Source organism: Aspergillus tubingensis (assembly GCF_013340325.1).
Source record: "Aspergillus tubingensis WU-2223L DNA, scaffold_10, whole genome shotgun sequence".
NCBI lineage: Eukaryota > Fungi > Ascomycota > Eurotiomycetes > Eurotiales > Aspergillaceae > Aspergillus > Aspergillus tubingensis.
Genome location: NW_023336284.1, coordinates 512,550 through 527,872, shown reverse-complemented (window position 1 = coordinate 527,872; position 15,323 = coordinate 512,550). Strand labels below are relative to the sequence as shown.

The 15,323-nt window shown below is 51.1% G+C and overlaps 5 protein-coding genes across 5 annotated transcripts; 2 read left to right on the top strand and 3 right to left on the bottom strand.

Annotated features, from left to right (window-relative positions):
• Positions 1-231: 231 nt before the first annotated feature.
• AtWU_09268 (tannase and feruloyl esterase) lies at positions 232-1,959 on the bottom strand (the record flags this gene model as incomplete). The annotated part of the gene is made up of 1 exon (XM_035504375.1): positions 232-1,959. The coding sequence occupies one exon, from the start codon at positions 1,957-1,959 to the stop codon at positions 232-234; it is 1,728 nt and encodes a 575-aa protein (XP_035360268.1).
• Positions 1,960-5,540: 3,581 nt separating this feature from the next.
• On the top strand, positions 5,541-6,353 carry AtWU_09267 (sugar O-acetyltransferase; the record flags this gene model as incomplete). The annotated part of the gene is made up of 3 exons (XM_035504374.1): positions 5,541-5,647; positions 5,700-5,936; positions 5,987-6,353. The coding sequence occupies 3 exons, from the start codon at positions 5,541-5,543 to the stop codon at positions 6,351-6,353; spliced, it is 711 nt and encodes a 236-aa protein (XP_035360267.1).
• A 151-nt stretch (positions 6,354-6,504) lies between these two features.
• Positions 6,505-7,595, bottom strand: AtWU_09266 (zinc-dependent alcohol dehydrogenase family protein; the record flags this gene model as incomplete). The annotated part of the gene is made up of 2 exons (XM_035504373.1): positions 6,505-7,031; positions 7,088-7,595. 2 exons carry the CDS (start codon positions 7,593-7,595, stop codon positions 6,505-6,507), a joined length of 1,035 nt encoding a protein of 344 aa, XP_035360266.1.
• Positions 7,596-8,183: 588 nt separating this feature from the next.
• Positions 8,184-10,689, top strand: AtWU_09265 (FTFMHR domain-containing protein; the record flags this gene model as incomplete). Its single annotated transcript, XM_035504372.1, has 3 exons — positions 8,184-8,280; positions 8,338-8,389; positions 8,445-10,689. The coding sequence occupies 3 exons, from the start codon at positions 8,184-8,186 to the stop codon at positions 10,687-10,689; spliced, it is 2,394 nt and encodes a 797-aa protein (XP_035360265.1).
• A 106-nt stretch (positions 10,690-10,795) lies between these two features.
• Positions 10,796-12,247, bottom strand: AtWU_09264 (FAD-binding domain-containing protein; the record flags this gene model as incomplete). Its single annotated transcript, XM_035504371.1, has 2 exons — positions 10,796-11,566; positions 11,618-12,247. The coding sequence occupies 2 exons, from the start codon at positions 12,245-12,247 to the stop codon at positions 10,796-10,798; spliced, it is 1,401 nt and encodes a 466-aa protein (XP_035360264.1).
• Between the last annotated feature and the right edge of the window lie 3,076 nt (positions 12,248-15,323).

The following is a 15,323-nucleotide window of genomic DNA, read 5'->3' as shown; positions in this document are numbered from 1 at the left end:
TAATTTGTCTCCTGATCAGTGTTACGTCTTTCATATGATGATCCACAGATGCAAATAGAAGTACGCTAGTGGTAGCAAGTGTTACGCTCAACAAATGTGATGCTATCGCAAATGGCCCAGGGAGGCCAGCGTTGTAGATCCTAAGGATACACATAATAAAATGACAGTAAGGTAATATACATGAATATATATTATGCTTCAATAATGCGATGCGCAGCCTTGTTTGGCTGTTTAGTAAAGGGGCACCTTGTAGGCGTCGAAGGTGTAGTTCCAAGTGTCAAGAGAGGCCTGGTCATAAACACAGTTGAACTTGGTGCCGTTCTCGGTCCAGAGAGGACGAAGGGGCCAAGAGCAAAGCTGGGCGTTCTGGCCCTCCCACTCACCCGCCAGGTGGGTGGCGTTGAGGGTGTGAGGAACGATACCCTTCTCAACCCAGTTGATCATGACAGCCAGGTTGGTCTGGGGGAAGGGGCCGTTGGCCTGGACATCATTGGTTGCGCAGTGAGAGGCACCCGGGACCAGGAACAGGCGGTACCAGTCACCCATAGCCGCGACACTGGCGTTGTAGGACATGTCCGGATACATGATATTGCGGACGGAGTTGTAAAAGTGGACCGAAGAGCCGGTAGGAATAGATTGATCAGATTCACCGTGGAAAGTGATGATCTTACCACCCGCCTTCTCAAACTCGGTCAGATCGGGCCATGTGGTCTGCATAACATCCTCGTAGCGCTTCCAGCCCAACTCCATCCAGTCACGAAGGGTGTCGTAGGTGACGTTGTCAAGAGTAGACAAATTATCGGCATCGCGGAGCTCTAGGAACTTGGCAACCCACTCACCACCGGTAGAGGCAATGCTCAGTTCGTACTCGCCCGTCTCGGAGTTGTAAGAGGTCTCAGCGTCACTAAAGGAGGCAGTAGGCTGGTAGGAGATGTAAGCACGGCGGCCCTTGGAGTCATGCAAACCCTTCAGGATTTCAGCAGCCACTGCGACACCCTCGGCAGAGACTGTGCCGTTGATGGCGGGGTCAGTGCCACGCTTGCCAAAACCAAGACCAATTCCGCTACTGGAGCTGGCAGCGCAATGGTAGGGAAGGCCAATAGTGGAGTTGATGTTGAAGTGGAGCTGGCAGAGATCGGTACGGGCAACAACACCGTCGACCTTGCCATCGAGAGAATCGCAAGCGTCGATGGTGGCATTGACGATCTTCTCCAGTTCACACGGAGGGGGGTAGTATCCGAAGGTCTTCTCAACAACATTAGAGTAAAGATGGTTGGCCTGCTGCTGGCCGTAGCGAATGGCAGGGGCACCAGGGATGACACCGTCATAGACGCCAGGGTACTTCTGAACCTGACTCCAGCCTTCACGACCACCCTCGGAGCAACCCTGGTAGTAGGTGTACAGCTTCTCGTCTCCCATGCTATAGAAATTTTTAGTGAACTCCTTGCCGACGATGGTCAGCTCGCCGATACCGTGATATCCCATGGAGTAGAGGGCCTCGTAGTTGATCGTGCCATTTGCCAGGAGGAAAGCAGTGTCCAATTCGCCGCCGAAACCGCCGTCGGTGGTACCGGCAACAGCACCATACATGACACCACCGGGAAGATAGCTAGAGCCGCCGCTGATCATGTACGCCATGCCACCTGTGGCCAGGAAGCGGTTCTCGAAGCTCTCAGGGGCGGGGAGCCAGTACTGCAATTTCACGGTGTCGCCGCGACCATTGTGGGTGTAGTTGAAGGTGACGCCGCAGTAATCGTAGGTGGCATCGGGGAAGAAAACCTGGCCGCTGGTAGAGGCGTTGTAGACAGGGGAGGCGGTTACAGAGGAGGGAATCATGGTGAGTCCGTACACAGAGGTGGGCAGGGCAGCCTTGACGTTGGCAGTGGTACAGACATCAGCCAGAGAAGCTGCATGGGCAGCAGTGGCGGTCAAACCCGCCATCATCGCACCACGACGCATGATGGGCTTGCGATAAATGAGAGATGGAATTATGGTGTAAATGATGTCCAGGCAGATATAGAACTAAGTAACTCCGTTAAAGAGGGTAGGGGAAAGAGTGGATGAACGAGTGATGTCTTCTGGGCAATAGATGTGGTCAGAGGGAGCCCGGGTCTTATATAGCCAGCATCTAACCATGACAAGCTCTCTTTCGGTTTGCCGTGTAAAAGAGATCATTGTGGCGAAACAAGGCGAAAAGCTGGTCAGGAGACGCTCCCAGTGGATGCCGTTGACTATGGAATTCAAACGCCTCCCTCTCCCGGCCCCGAGTAGTGGTTGATACAAGAACGCGTGTACTACGGGCCACTGGAGAAATTTAGTATTGTAGCCTAATAGGTAGTGTCTACAATATAGACAGATCGGTTGAAAGCTCCGAGTTGGAACACGCTAGAACGCATCTTGATAGATTCGTCACAACGGGAGGCTGAGTGGGTCCAGGGCACCATTGTCTGCAGAGGTACTCGGAATGATGCTGGAAACATTCCGAGCACCAGTTGATGATCTCTTGTAGCTTACTTCCACATCATTGTTCTCATCACTCCTGTTGAGGCGGTCTATAGAGGATTGAAGGTTTTCCACGGCGTGGATCGAATCCGTTACCCCAGGTAGATTCCATAGCGTTGCCCCTTCTTGTTCCCAAACCAATGTAGGCGTACCTGCACTTGGACCAGGCAAAGTCCTTGTGGAAATATGAAGCCCCTAGTGATAGAACATAGCAGCAGACCTGCTGCCGAGAATTTGGCAGCAAAATATGGATGCTTCTCCTTGAGCAGGTTCCGAGATGCCGTCAAATTCCGCAGCGGCTGATGTTGGGCAGGGTAACATGGCTAGTCGCGGTGTTGAGCTTAAATTTTGAAAGATCAAAATTTGAGAAATAGGTCTATTGCAGGGTCTTCTCAACTCTCTTGCCACGAGTGTGAGTCAATGAGCCTTCCCATTCACTAAGTGCAGTATCCGTTGCACAGAGAGCATCTTAATTGGTTTTCTAGATACTATTTCATGGCATTGCACTGTTACTCATGTCGGCGGTTGGAGAGCAGACATTATTTTCAGGGTCCAAATTAGGGAGGGTTCGTTGTCGCCCCGTGCCGTCAAAAACTTTATCCGCCCTGTACGTAAAAGATTGTCGATCATGAAACCATCCACCACGCTCTCCCATATCTTGGGACAATAAGGCATCCCTTGATTATACCTTATTTGACCGCGTCACGTATCGGGCATAGTAAATCTGTGTTCACGTCTAGGCACCAGCTTCTGAGCCTGAGAGGCAGGCTGTTGGGTCAGCTTGTGAATGAGCTGGAGTATGCTTGATTGAAAGTGGAACTTCTTTATCGGCGAATATTCGGGGATTTATTCGTCCAAAGAGGACTCTATAGGATTTTTGGTACGGGATCTTACGTGGCGACCCCGTATCTTGGTGGGACTTGGGGTATTTTTTTATGCGGACCAGGAAAGAAGGCTAAACGGGTATAAAAAACTCTATCGTGTAATCCACCTTTGTAGAGCAATATGGAGGTGGTGCTATCTATAGGACGTAGTTCGTCTGCGCCACTGACCAACTTATGCAGGTACGCAATGCTAGAAGATCGCTCTAGACGCTACAGCACAACTCTAGTAGTCACCACGCAGGTCTCGATCATTTAGCCTATCACGTTCAATTGTGGCTTTACTAGCTTCAACCTTGGTTGGTATCTAACGCATGGGTATGTTTTGGTTGCTACGTAGGTAGAAGGATATCAATTGGACTGGTTTTAGAGGCACTACCGTCTTCGAAGAATCAAGGAGTGTAGCAGAGCATCTTAGCAGGGGTCATTGTGCCGATATACATATTAGAGACAATTTCATGGCAGCTCAGTATGCCTACTTGACACACCAATATGCCTATATGCTCGCAGTTCCCACCTATCGCAAATCATACTTCTTCTGCGTGCTGGGTAGAGACTTCCAATCTTAGTTTAGCTTCTGTAGTAAACTTCTCTGCTCCGCTGCCAAAGTATTAAACCTTTTCTCCATGTGAGCTGGTTAGCTACAGTCCGGCTGTATATTACCAGCCCTGAGCATAGTCCGTGAGGTATCCCTATGTTTCAGCCGTTTCCCTGGGTCCATTATTTATCTCATCTTCCATAGAGTTACATATCATGTTTAATCAGAACCCGTGAATCAAGTGTACGTCAGCGCAGCAATTCCCTCATGGGGTTGACGGCAGGAGAGATACTGATGGGTTCAGGCAGCAGGATTTCTACTCACAAAAAGATCTCAACAGAACGCAGTGGGACTTCATAAAAGAGGGCCCTGTATATCTTTGCGGTGATAAGGTCGTCATGGCTCCATTTGGCGTTAACGTTGACGATCACATTCTAGGGAGTCAATAGGCAGGCACACCTGGTGATAGAGTAGTATAGCTGTGGGCCCGGAAGTGAACTTGGTATCTGGTTGATTACTAGTGCTATGCAATCTTTTCTAGCAAGGCAGGGTGGTCCACCAGAGCAGAATCTTGGCTGCACGATGGGGTGGAATTTTACGTCAGACAAGCCACTGATATGGAACCAACGGCATATCTCTGGTGATGACAACCCCTCAATCTGGAACTTGCTGAGCCTGCACACTAGGCTGCTAGTACAAGAAATTGCGTGACTGGGAGAAACATTCTAATTGAAACGCACGGTTTTCATGCCGGTCCCCGACGAAATCCGCCCACACGGCAGATTACGGCCATCCTTTCACCCGGAGAAGGGGCTAGTACTATGTTCAGCCCTTCAAGATATGATGAGGCAGTCTTCCACTTCTTTCTTCAGCTACCTTTCTCATTTCATTTCCTTATACCGCTTAGTATCACCTTCTACCCTCCCTTTAAAATGGAAATGCCGGTCTGCAAACTTCCATCCACCCCTTCAGAGACCTTTACTCATTACAATGATTTTATTTTATTGATTATAGACATGTAGCGCTTTTTGATATGTAGTGGACGGCGCGTTGGTATACCCAGCTTTGTTACAAATAATGAATTCTCCATTTGTGTGCAATGCCCGCCATGTAGTTGTACGCGGGACACACGGGTGTATGGCAGGTCATACACTATCAGAACGGGCCGGAGACGCGCACAAGACGTGGTTACATAGGAAACTATGATCACTGTGCTGTGAATACATGATTGACAGATTTAGCCTCGTTTGAGTTATCTGGCCTCCTGGAAATATGCTAAATATCAACTCCAATTCCCCATGCTTTTGGAATCAATCATGAACCTGCTCATTGCTAGGCCAGTTCTGTACTACATACATTCACCTTTTATAAACCAGACCTGTTCAGAGATGTCTCTCTATTTAGCTAGGGTTCATCTTCTTCTAGCAGTGAGACATGCGGTTACTCCAGCAACGAATAAGGGTGGGTGCAGTCTAATCAGGATGCCCCGCACATCTTTAGGTTTCCCCGCGGTTCCCGGAGCCCAAGCGTCCATTAACATTCACTTTCTCCTTCCACACAACCATCGCCATACATTCATCAGCCTCCTTCTACTTCTCCTCCTCTAGTACATTTCTACAATGTCTGTTGCTGCAACAGAGAAGCGACCGGAGATTATTGAGATTGCCCGGCATCTGAATCATGTTCCCATGTGCGAGGACTACGAGCGCATGATCTCCGGCATGCTGTAGGAGACCTCATTCCATGTGCAATGCATGCACCACCTAACAGTCTCTCAGGTATAATCCCATCGTTCCCCGGTTGATGGAAGCTCGTCATCGGGCCCGCGGAGTCACTCAGGACTACAATAACCTAGATGCGAAGTCCGTGTCCTACGAGAAGATCGCAGACGTGCGATTTGAGCTGCTGCAACAGGTAGTGGGGAGAGTCGGCTCGGGAACCTTTGTGGAACCCCCATTCAATCCAGACTATGGCTGTAACATTGTCATTGGCCGTGATTGCTTCATCAACTTCAAGTGAGTTCACCCGTTTAAATGACAAGCTTTTGTCGCTAACAATGAGCCAGCTTCACTGCCCTCGACACCAGCTTGATCATCATTGGCGACCGCGTGCAGTTTGGCCCAAACGTCAACCTCTTCACGGCCGGGCATGACGTCAGTGTCCTCTCGCGCCGCAAGTTTGTCGAATTTGGCCATCCCATTCGCATCGGCGATGATTGCTGGATCGGCGGCAACGTTGTCATCTTGCCTGGGGTGACCATTGGCGAGGGCTCAACTATCGGTGCGGGTTCCGTCGTTACCAAGGATATCCCTCCTTTCTCTGTGGCTGTGGGAAATCCCTGTCGCGTGCGCAAGACCATCCCGTCAGCAGAGGAGGAGGAGCAGGACCCGAACAATCCTTACCGGAATATGGTGCGCGAAGATAGACAATAGACTGATACAGGTTAGGTGATTGGGCTTCGTATAAATGACCGGTCAAACCCAGTTCTGAGATTCTGTTCATGTAGACCAACTATAGCAATGATTTTCTATTATATATATAACATCTCATATATTTACGGTCCACCATAGCCCTGTGCTCAGCTCAAAATTCAACGCAGACCTTGCCAACATGCTGCCCACTAGCCAGATAGTTATAGGCCTCAACCACTTGGTCACGACTGAACTTAAACGTCTTCTCGACCGGCACGGGAAGATCCCGGTTTCCAATAAAGCGCACCGCTTCTTCCAACAGCTGCTTGGAACCCACCATAATACCACGTATCACGGCGCCCTTGCCAATAGCCAATGCAGCAACGTTCGGCATTGCCTCCTGGGAAGCCTGAGCCAAGAAACCAATCACCGCAATAGTGCCACCGTACGAGATGGCGTCGAGTGACTGCTTAATGGTTCCCGCTCCGCCGTTCTCAAAAATGTAATCTGCACCTTGGCCGTTCGTAACCTTCTGCACCTCAGCAGCCCAGTTGGGCGTTTTCTTATAGTTGATAGTATGATCAACGCCATACTTCTCCTTGACATGCTGGAGTTTCTCGTCGGAGGATGAGGTGATAATAGTAATCGCACCGGCCGCCTTGGCCAGGACAAGACCAGTGATGGACACTCCACCAGTTCCTAAACAGGTCAGATACTGCAATCGCAAATAAGAGGAATTATTCATGACAACATACCCAAGAAAAGCACCGACTGGCCTGGGCGCAGAGGTACGTTCCCGTACAGAGCATTCCACGCCGTAACTCCGGTGCACACGACACCCGCCCACTGGGCATAGCTCAACTTCGAAGACTCGGGGATCTTAATCACAGCGTGTGCAGGCACAGAAAAGTACTCCCGCATGACACCATCAACAGGACCACCCAAGCCCCAATGCCAGCTCCTCAAGGGGCCGTACGTGGTAGCGAGGTCAAAATTGACGATAACCTTGTCTCCCTGCTGCAGTCCTGAGACACCCTCGCCGACCTCGACGATGTCACCGGCAGCATCAGAGCCCGGCACGACCTGATCCTTGACTGGGAAGGGATATTGACCGGTGGAGATGGCAATGTCACGGAAGTTCAGGGCGACACTGCGGACTTTGATGAGGACTTCATGCTTGCCGGCGGAGGGGATAGCTTCTTGGTGTTGAACCAGCTTGTCCCAGGAATCACGGGCGGAGAGACGAAGAACTGTTTGGGACATCTTGATATATATATGCAGGGTGTAGCAAGAGTTGTCGGTAGTCCTGAGTGATGGTACTATTGTTGAGATAGCGCGATTTTTTTTCGGTGTTATTTGTATGTCTTGATTGTGAGGTCTAGTTACTGGTCTACAGTCGGCCACATTATATATTTATGTTGTCGCTGTATTTCTGCCCCAACTGGTATCGCCATAATGATTGTGATGCGAGATAACATCATTATAAATCAAGAATTAGTACAGAACACCATCATATAAAGCTTAATAAGCTTGTAATGAGTGCCCCTGTCTAAGACGTGGTTTTCAAGAGGGTTGCTGTTGGGGTCAAAATGATACCTTCCTAATGCCGCGATTGGGGCAGAAATTAAGGTACTTTTTGCCCCAAACACTAGGAGAGTTTATGAAATCATGTAAGCCATTATCCAATGACCGCACCTATACTGACAAAATAAGTGGGGCAGCACAACATGCTGAGTCATGTCATACCCGTCCTCCTTTTCTGCCCCGATTATGCCCCAATTGCTGCCCCGAATTTCCATCCCAACCTTCCGCTTCATCAGTATCTGAGCATCAATTCCATTCCCAACCCGCATGGCGCCAGGAAGACCCAAAGTGCATATCCCCCCATGTACCTTCTGTGGTAAGATCTTTAATCGGTCGCACCACCTGCGGCGACATGAGCGTATTCGTAAGTGGCCTTTCACCGCATCACCCTCCAATCCGGTAGACACTGATCTTTTTGTAGATACCCAGGAAAAGCCGTTCCAATGTCACTGCGGCCGTGCATTTGCCAGACAGTAAGCCATTATAATGTAACAGCACCCTTAGGAATGTCCTGCCAACATAATGAAGGGACCTTCTGAGGCGCCATAACCGGGTATCACACTCGTCCTCGGGACTCCAGTCTCCTCCAGAGAAATCACCCAACACTAGGTCTTCGAGCGCTGGTCCGGATCAAGTCGATTCAATCAACTCGTCCCTACCAGCCACTGCAGGCTTGGAAAATGTCGTCTCGGCGCCGAATATGTCTGCTTCGACAGTCCCATTTCCGAGTATAACCACTCCGACCGCATGGGACGAGCCATCCCAGGCACTTCCTGCTTTCTTTCCACCCCCCCTGGAAAGCTTCCCCGAGATGGAGTTGGGGCAGGACCCAATCTCCGATAACTTTGCCTTTGCATTTCCCAACTTTGTCCCCTCTCAGTTCCTTAATACTGAGATCTCTCTCTCAGATCTACTCGAGCAGTTTCCCGCACAGGGGCAGGAGTCTCAGGGACCACGGCCGTCTTCAACGCCAGCTGGTCCGCCCGCTGCCTCTCCCGACGACACAACAGACTACCCTGGTGACCTGCCTGATCCTAAGTACCGGTTACAGCGACGATTGCCATCGCTAGATGATCAGCCGCACAAAAGTGGCCTGGATGCGCAGCTCGACGCGGCAGGATGTCCGTGGGCAATCTCCGCTGTCGCTTACAAGATCATCGTGGACAAATTGACCGCGAAGCGGACCGCCTTGGGTGAATCCTTATTACCCTCCAGGTGCGCTCTCGTACGGTATCTGGAAGGCTACTTCCGAGGATTTCATGATCACCTTCCGTTCCTGCATGTGCCGACCTTCCGCGCAGAGACCGTCGAACCGGAGCTCTTCCTGGCGATGGCGGCTGTCGGAGCCTTGCACCGCTTCGAGCATCACAAGGGTCACCAGTTGTACGTTGCAGCGAGGTCCTTGATCGATCAGAACACACAGGACCGTCGTCGTAGGCTGGTTAGCCAGTTAGTCGGCCGTTCGCCAGGGTCTGCGGCATATGCCAGTCCTTTTTCAGACAGTCGCCGCAATTCGAGAAACCCAACCAGTGCGGATGAGATGGCTGAGGAAAACACCAGTGAACTTCAGCGAGCACAAGCCTTGATTGTTCTTACAGCCATGAGCTCTTGGGGCGAGGAAGTACTTGCGCAGGATAGTCTAGCGATGAGCAGCCAGTTGGCAGTGCTCGTGCGGAAACTGGGAATTCAAGAAACGGACAACTGTGCAGACACCGAATTGAGCTGGCCGGCGTGGGTGGCACACCAACAGCTGCGACGCACCTTCTTGATCGCATACATCATCTTCAACCTGCAGAGCATTATCTTCAACATTCCACCGCAGATCCTTACTAGCGAGGTGGCCGTGTGTCTGCCCTCCTGCGAAGCAGAATGGAGGGCCTCATCACCCGCTGCGTGGGAGCGACATCGCGCCGTGTCCCGGCTACATGAACGCGCATTCACCTCGACACTCAACGACCTTCTCAACGGAAACGATATTACTAACCATAGCCTCATTTCTCCCTTCTCTAACTACATCCTTATCCACGGCCTGGTGCAGCGCATCTACTTTGAGCGACAAGCCGCCGGCGGCAGTTTACGCGCCCCTCTCATAGAATCCCTCGAATCTGCACTAAAGCACTGGCAAGCCAGCTGGGAGAGCACCTGGGAGTCAAGTCTGGATCCATACTCTCCTCAGGGACCATTGGGGTTCAATGCGACCGCACTGCTTCGACTCGCCTACATCCGCCTGAATTGTCAGACGGGACTCTGCCACGAGCTTCTCTGTAGTAATACGACTCGGTTTAAATCACTCATTTCTCCTACACCACCTCTGGATCATATCGGTCGTTCTCCTTCCCTCGATCGTGCTATCCTCCAGTGCATTCACGCGTTGAGTATCCCTGTGCGGGTGGGAATCCCCTACGTCGCGCGCACACAGACCTTGAGCTGGAGCGTACAACACTCCATTTGTCACCTTGAGTGTGCAGTGCTATTGATACGTTGGATGCAAATGCTAGCTAGTGCCGCGGCAGCACACGGAATCGCAAGTTTGCGGGAAGACGAAAGGAAGCTGCTCCACATGGTGGAGTACTTGATTCAGGAGACAAATTGCGTGGAGGAAGAGGTCGCCAAGGAGGGAGAGAGCGAAGCGGAGAAGATCCAGCGACTGGCGAGGATGACCGCACAGATATGGGCGGAGATATCAAGCGGGATCCATGTCTTCGATCTGGTTCGGAGGATTGGGGAGGCGTTGGGGGGTATTGCGGACGTGCTAACGGGGGTAGGGAGGTAGTGAGACATACCATATCTCCTCCAGCTCTGGAAATGTAAGCCGGTAAGGGAAAAGTATTGATTAACATCGGTTCATACTATAAAAATGATCATAGCACCACCCTGAGTTACTTCAACGCCGGCAGCGCCAACGCAAAGACATTTTCCGGGTCAAACCTCTCCTTCAGCTCGCGTACCACCTCCGCATTGGTACCAAACGCCTTTTTGACCGCCTCATCTGGCTTCATGCTCGCCAATCTCATCAAAGACACATACGCCGTGGACAAAACATTCCCCTCGTCGACCTGCGCAACCTCCTTTGCAGTCTTAACCGCCCATCCCTCAGATGTGCCCGCATTTTGCTCATCCGTAGCACATCCGAGAATCTCAAGCATATAATGAGGCTCCCTAGTTGCAAATACGGAATGCTCGAGCTTGCTTGCATCTTCACCAGCAGACTGTCCCCGCAGCTGATGGATTGAGAGCATCGTGCCCGGATCTGACGGCATCGATGCCACGTTCCGCCCAATCACCTCTGCCACAGCGGGATTGATGCGCCGGATGTTATGCGTCTGGAGGGAGCCATATACAGCTTCAGGGACGAGGGCACCGTTGCCTTTGAACCAGTCCGGAACGGTCGTGGGGGCGACGGTGTTTATAAGAAGAGGGGCGAGGGAGGAGATTTTCTCGACCCATCGTTGGCCCTCTTCCAGGTCGGGGTGGCTCCATGTGAAGAGCACAGCGAAAACGCGACCGTGAGGACTGTTGAGAGCGGCCTGCTGCAGGGTCACTGGGGGAGGAAGGCCCTCTGTGTTGAGGAGGTCCTCGTAGGCGGCATTGAAAGTGATGATGGTTTGGGCTATATCAGAGGAGTCGAAGATGATAGCGCCGGCGAGGAGCTATACTTCTAGTTTAGTTTATGTATCATACGGGGAAAAAAGAGAAGATACCTTTGTAAGCGGATAGACCCTGATAGTAACATCGACAATGATGCCAAAGATGCCCCCTGCACCACGGATACCACGCAGGAGGGACTCATTAGCCACAATGATGTCCCCGTTAGCATCCACCACCGTGGCTTCTAGGATCTGATCGACCCCTAGTCCCCAATGAGACGAAAAGGGCCCATATCCGCCATACATGGCCCAGCCGACGTATCCGACGCTGGGTATAGAACCAGTCGGAGTGCCCAGCCCCTCCTCCCAGAGGGTACTAGCAAGTTCACCCTGAAGGATACCTCCCTGGACCGTAGCCGATTGACGATCCGGAGCGATAGTAACGGCCGTCAAGGCGCGCAGGTCGATGAGGAGGGCGCCATCTACAACGGAGCGACCCTCGAGATTGTGGCCGCCCGAGCGAACGTTGAATGGTACGGCGTGGGCCTTGGCGAATTTGACGAGCGTTGAGACGTCAGCGGGAGACTGGGGCTGCACGATGGCCAGCGGACGGGCGTTGATGCCGGCGATCCACCCCCGGCTGGCTGTGGGCACATACTCGGCGGAGATGGGCGGGATGTAGCCAATGCTGGGGTGTGAGAGGAGAAAGGCCTCCAGGGCTGTTAATTGTGCGGAGCCGGTCATGGCGACAACAATATTGCTTTTTAGCAAAAGAGGATGAGGACTGAACGAAAGAAGTGTTCATGATTGATTTATAACAATTAAAAGAGGGGTCGTGTAAGGCTGTCCAGCGGCTGACAGCCATGCAGTCATCAATTAGTTAGTAGATTGCTTAAGGTTGGCTGGGACAGGCGGACCGTTGTTCCATATCTCACCTCATCATCCCCAGCATTGTAGATGCTCTATTGTGTATTCACCCATATGAAAGCCATTGTGGTACCACTCTGAGGTCGTGGACAGTTGTTCCAAGTCCAAACCCAATCCCGCCGTCCAAAAGCATGAGCCTTGAACGTTTCCTGATGCAGTTAATACTGGGTTGGCATCAGCACTACTGGGTAGTAGATTGCTCGGACCTCGTCCCTGTTGTCTATAATTGGTCGATCCGTCTGGCCCGAGGAACTTTGGTAGGGGTTTTGTGGGTCACTTAATTCATTGAATCTTTTGGGCTTGTTGCAGCCTTGTGAGTCGGTATGTCAATGGAAGTCTGTCGGTATATTAGTGCATAATATACATAAGATTTGAACACCTTGATGTGTAATATAGTTATTCAAGAAATATGATTCAGCTGCCGTGCTTTTAGAACCCCTATACGAGGAGATTTCCTGTTCTAAGAAATGAGGCTCTCTGACTCCGATTCCTACCAATTTCGCCTTAGAGATTCACAGGATAGCTGGCGTGAATCAGGCCATAATGAAACTTGTTGCACTATAAATGCGACAAACACGAACCTAGGTGAATGATAACTTCGGACGCGGTACTTGGGAAATCCCGCGGGATGCGTTTCCGTTTATCGCGCATGACCTGAAGAAAAGCTGATCAATGCTCATGACACATATCGCTCGGCTCTACATCTTGTGTCACTATCTTGCAATAGAGAACAAAACGTGTAAAGATAATGAAAACTGCATATACATGGACACTAAGCTATCTGCGTCAGCGTGAAGAAACATATCCGTCCAAAGAATAATCCTTTTGTCTGAAGAACGAAGCTCGGCTGAAGCTGGCTACTCTGATACGGTTGATCAACTGACAGTATCAAGAAGTGGTGATATATGCTGATTAAAGGTTCTGTCAAACTTCAGGCATCCAAGCACATATGTGCAAGTGGGCATATAACAGTCCCTGAAGCGGATCCACGGCCGGTAGCCCTGAAATTGAGCATGGCCAAGACTTACCACGCAAATTAAAGGCAGTTTCGGACCTACACTACATACACTAGCTGTGATTTATGTCTCACCTTAGTTCCAACGACATGGGCGTATACTAACCTGCTGTGCAGGGATTTGTCGCCCTCCGTCGTAGAAGCTGCAGTATATCGTTTTGGTCTACTAAGAATTCATACCTACTCTGCGAGATAGCCCTGCAATGTCGGGAGCATGAGCTGCCCATAAGAGCACAGGGAACCGACACTGCCCTACATGGTGTCACTTATTGTCGCAGCTTTCCCTTGTGCGGGACCGCGGCAGCCGAGCTAACCCTAGGCGCGAGCAATTGACTCGACAACTTACTCGGCTGGAGGATAGTCACATGTTCAGGGTTGGGAAATGCCACGAGCCAAGGGCACTTAGTTCTTGATCCAGAGGCACGCTTTGCCTACTTTGAAGTACTTTAGTGGCATCGATTGTGGAGCAAAATGTAGTCAGCGGAAGTTCGGAAATTGACTAAACTGATAGGAGTAACTTGTAACGCCCCAAAACATGGATAAGCTCACAACCGTCATCAAGCCTGCATCGTACCTACGTCAGTAGCGTAGTCATTGCCGCTTTTATCATTCATTTTGCTCTGTGGACCCTCGTTGCCGGAGTGATAGCGTGGAGGGTTAACTGGTGCGCAGATCTGTCAGTCTCAACCCTCGAGCCGAAGATGATCGGCAGGAGGCCACGCCAGCTTTCCCCATCAACAGTCAGAAGTGTATCGCTACCACAGCCGCCACCCCGACCTCCCAGAAAAAGCTCCAATGAGGGCTCCTTGACCTCATGTGGCTGGGACCCTTTGACTTTGCATCATTCTGCGTTTCAGGGCAGGGCTGACTGCCTGGTCCTTAATTGCAACACCCTGGAGAGCGACAGGGTCCAGGCGCTTTGGGTAGGCACCACGGAGTCATGAGTTATTTTCGAATAACTGATCTGCTATTCAGAGTCATCAAAGCACATGGTATCTGCGTCGAAATTAAGTTAACAGGAGGCTTGCATTCGGGGAAAATCCATCGCGCAGCATCGCTACCACGCCGGCGACATGGTGAATGACAGTTCTCCTACTACTTTTGTACCGGCATTACCTAAACACAATAGAAATTCACGATTCCAGCCTTGCAGGTCGTCCGGTGGAATCAAAATTGTGGACACTGTTGAGTCAATGTGGCCAACACGGCCGAACAGTTAGCTTCAGCCCACGTCTGGCCCAGGCACAGGCGAAGAGCAGCAGCGTTTCGCTTCCATTATCGACAGGATTGTCCCGAGATGTCTCTCTGATTGGACATAGATTATCGATCTGATATCCCACGACCAGTTTTCTCCAGTGATGGCTGGAGGGATGATCGACACAGCCTGTTCTGGTCCCACCCTCAAGTGCCGATCAGTCACAGACAACTCACCAGGGACCCAGATACAGCGGAAAACGTGTAGTGTGGCTGGCACAATGATACAACAAGACATCCTCTCAGGCAATACTGAAACTGTTGTGACTTCACTGAGATTTCCTGTTTTTCTGGATTGCCGCCTTATCACCTCCACGTCACAACATGCTCTCAAACGCTGCCAGTGCCCCTTGCACTGGCTGCAAAGCTTAGACTATGGACATTCAGCAACAATGTATTCCAATTGGTTTGGTCATGAGCCGTCCTCGCTGATCGCTCCACTCGGCAACTGAGGACCTGGAGTGGCCTAACCTCGCAAGCAAACCCCATGGTACCTCGACGGTGCCGAACTCGGAGAGAACCATTCCAGGTGCTCTGTAACCTACTAACCTCCCACGTTGAACGATGATCCTTCCTCAGGAAGGTGTATGGCTAGGCGTTTCAGGGCAGCTGGGCACATTATAA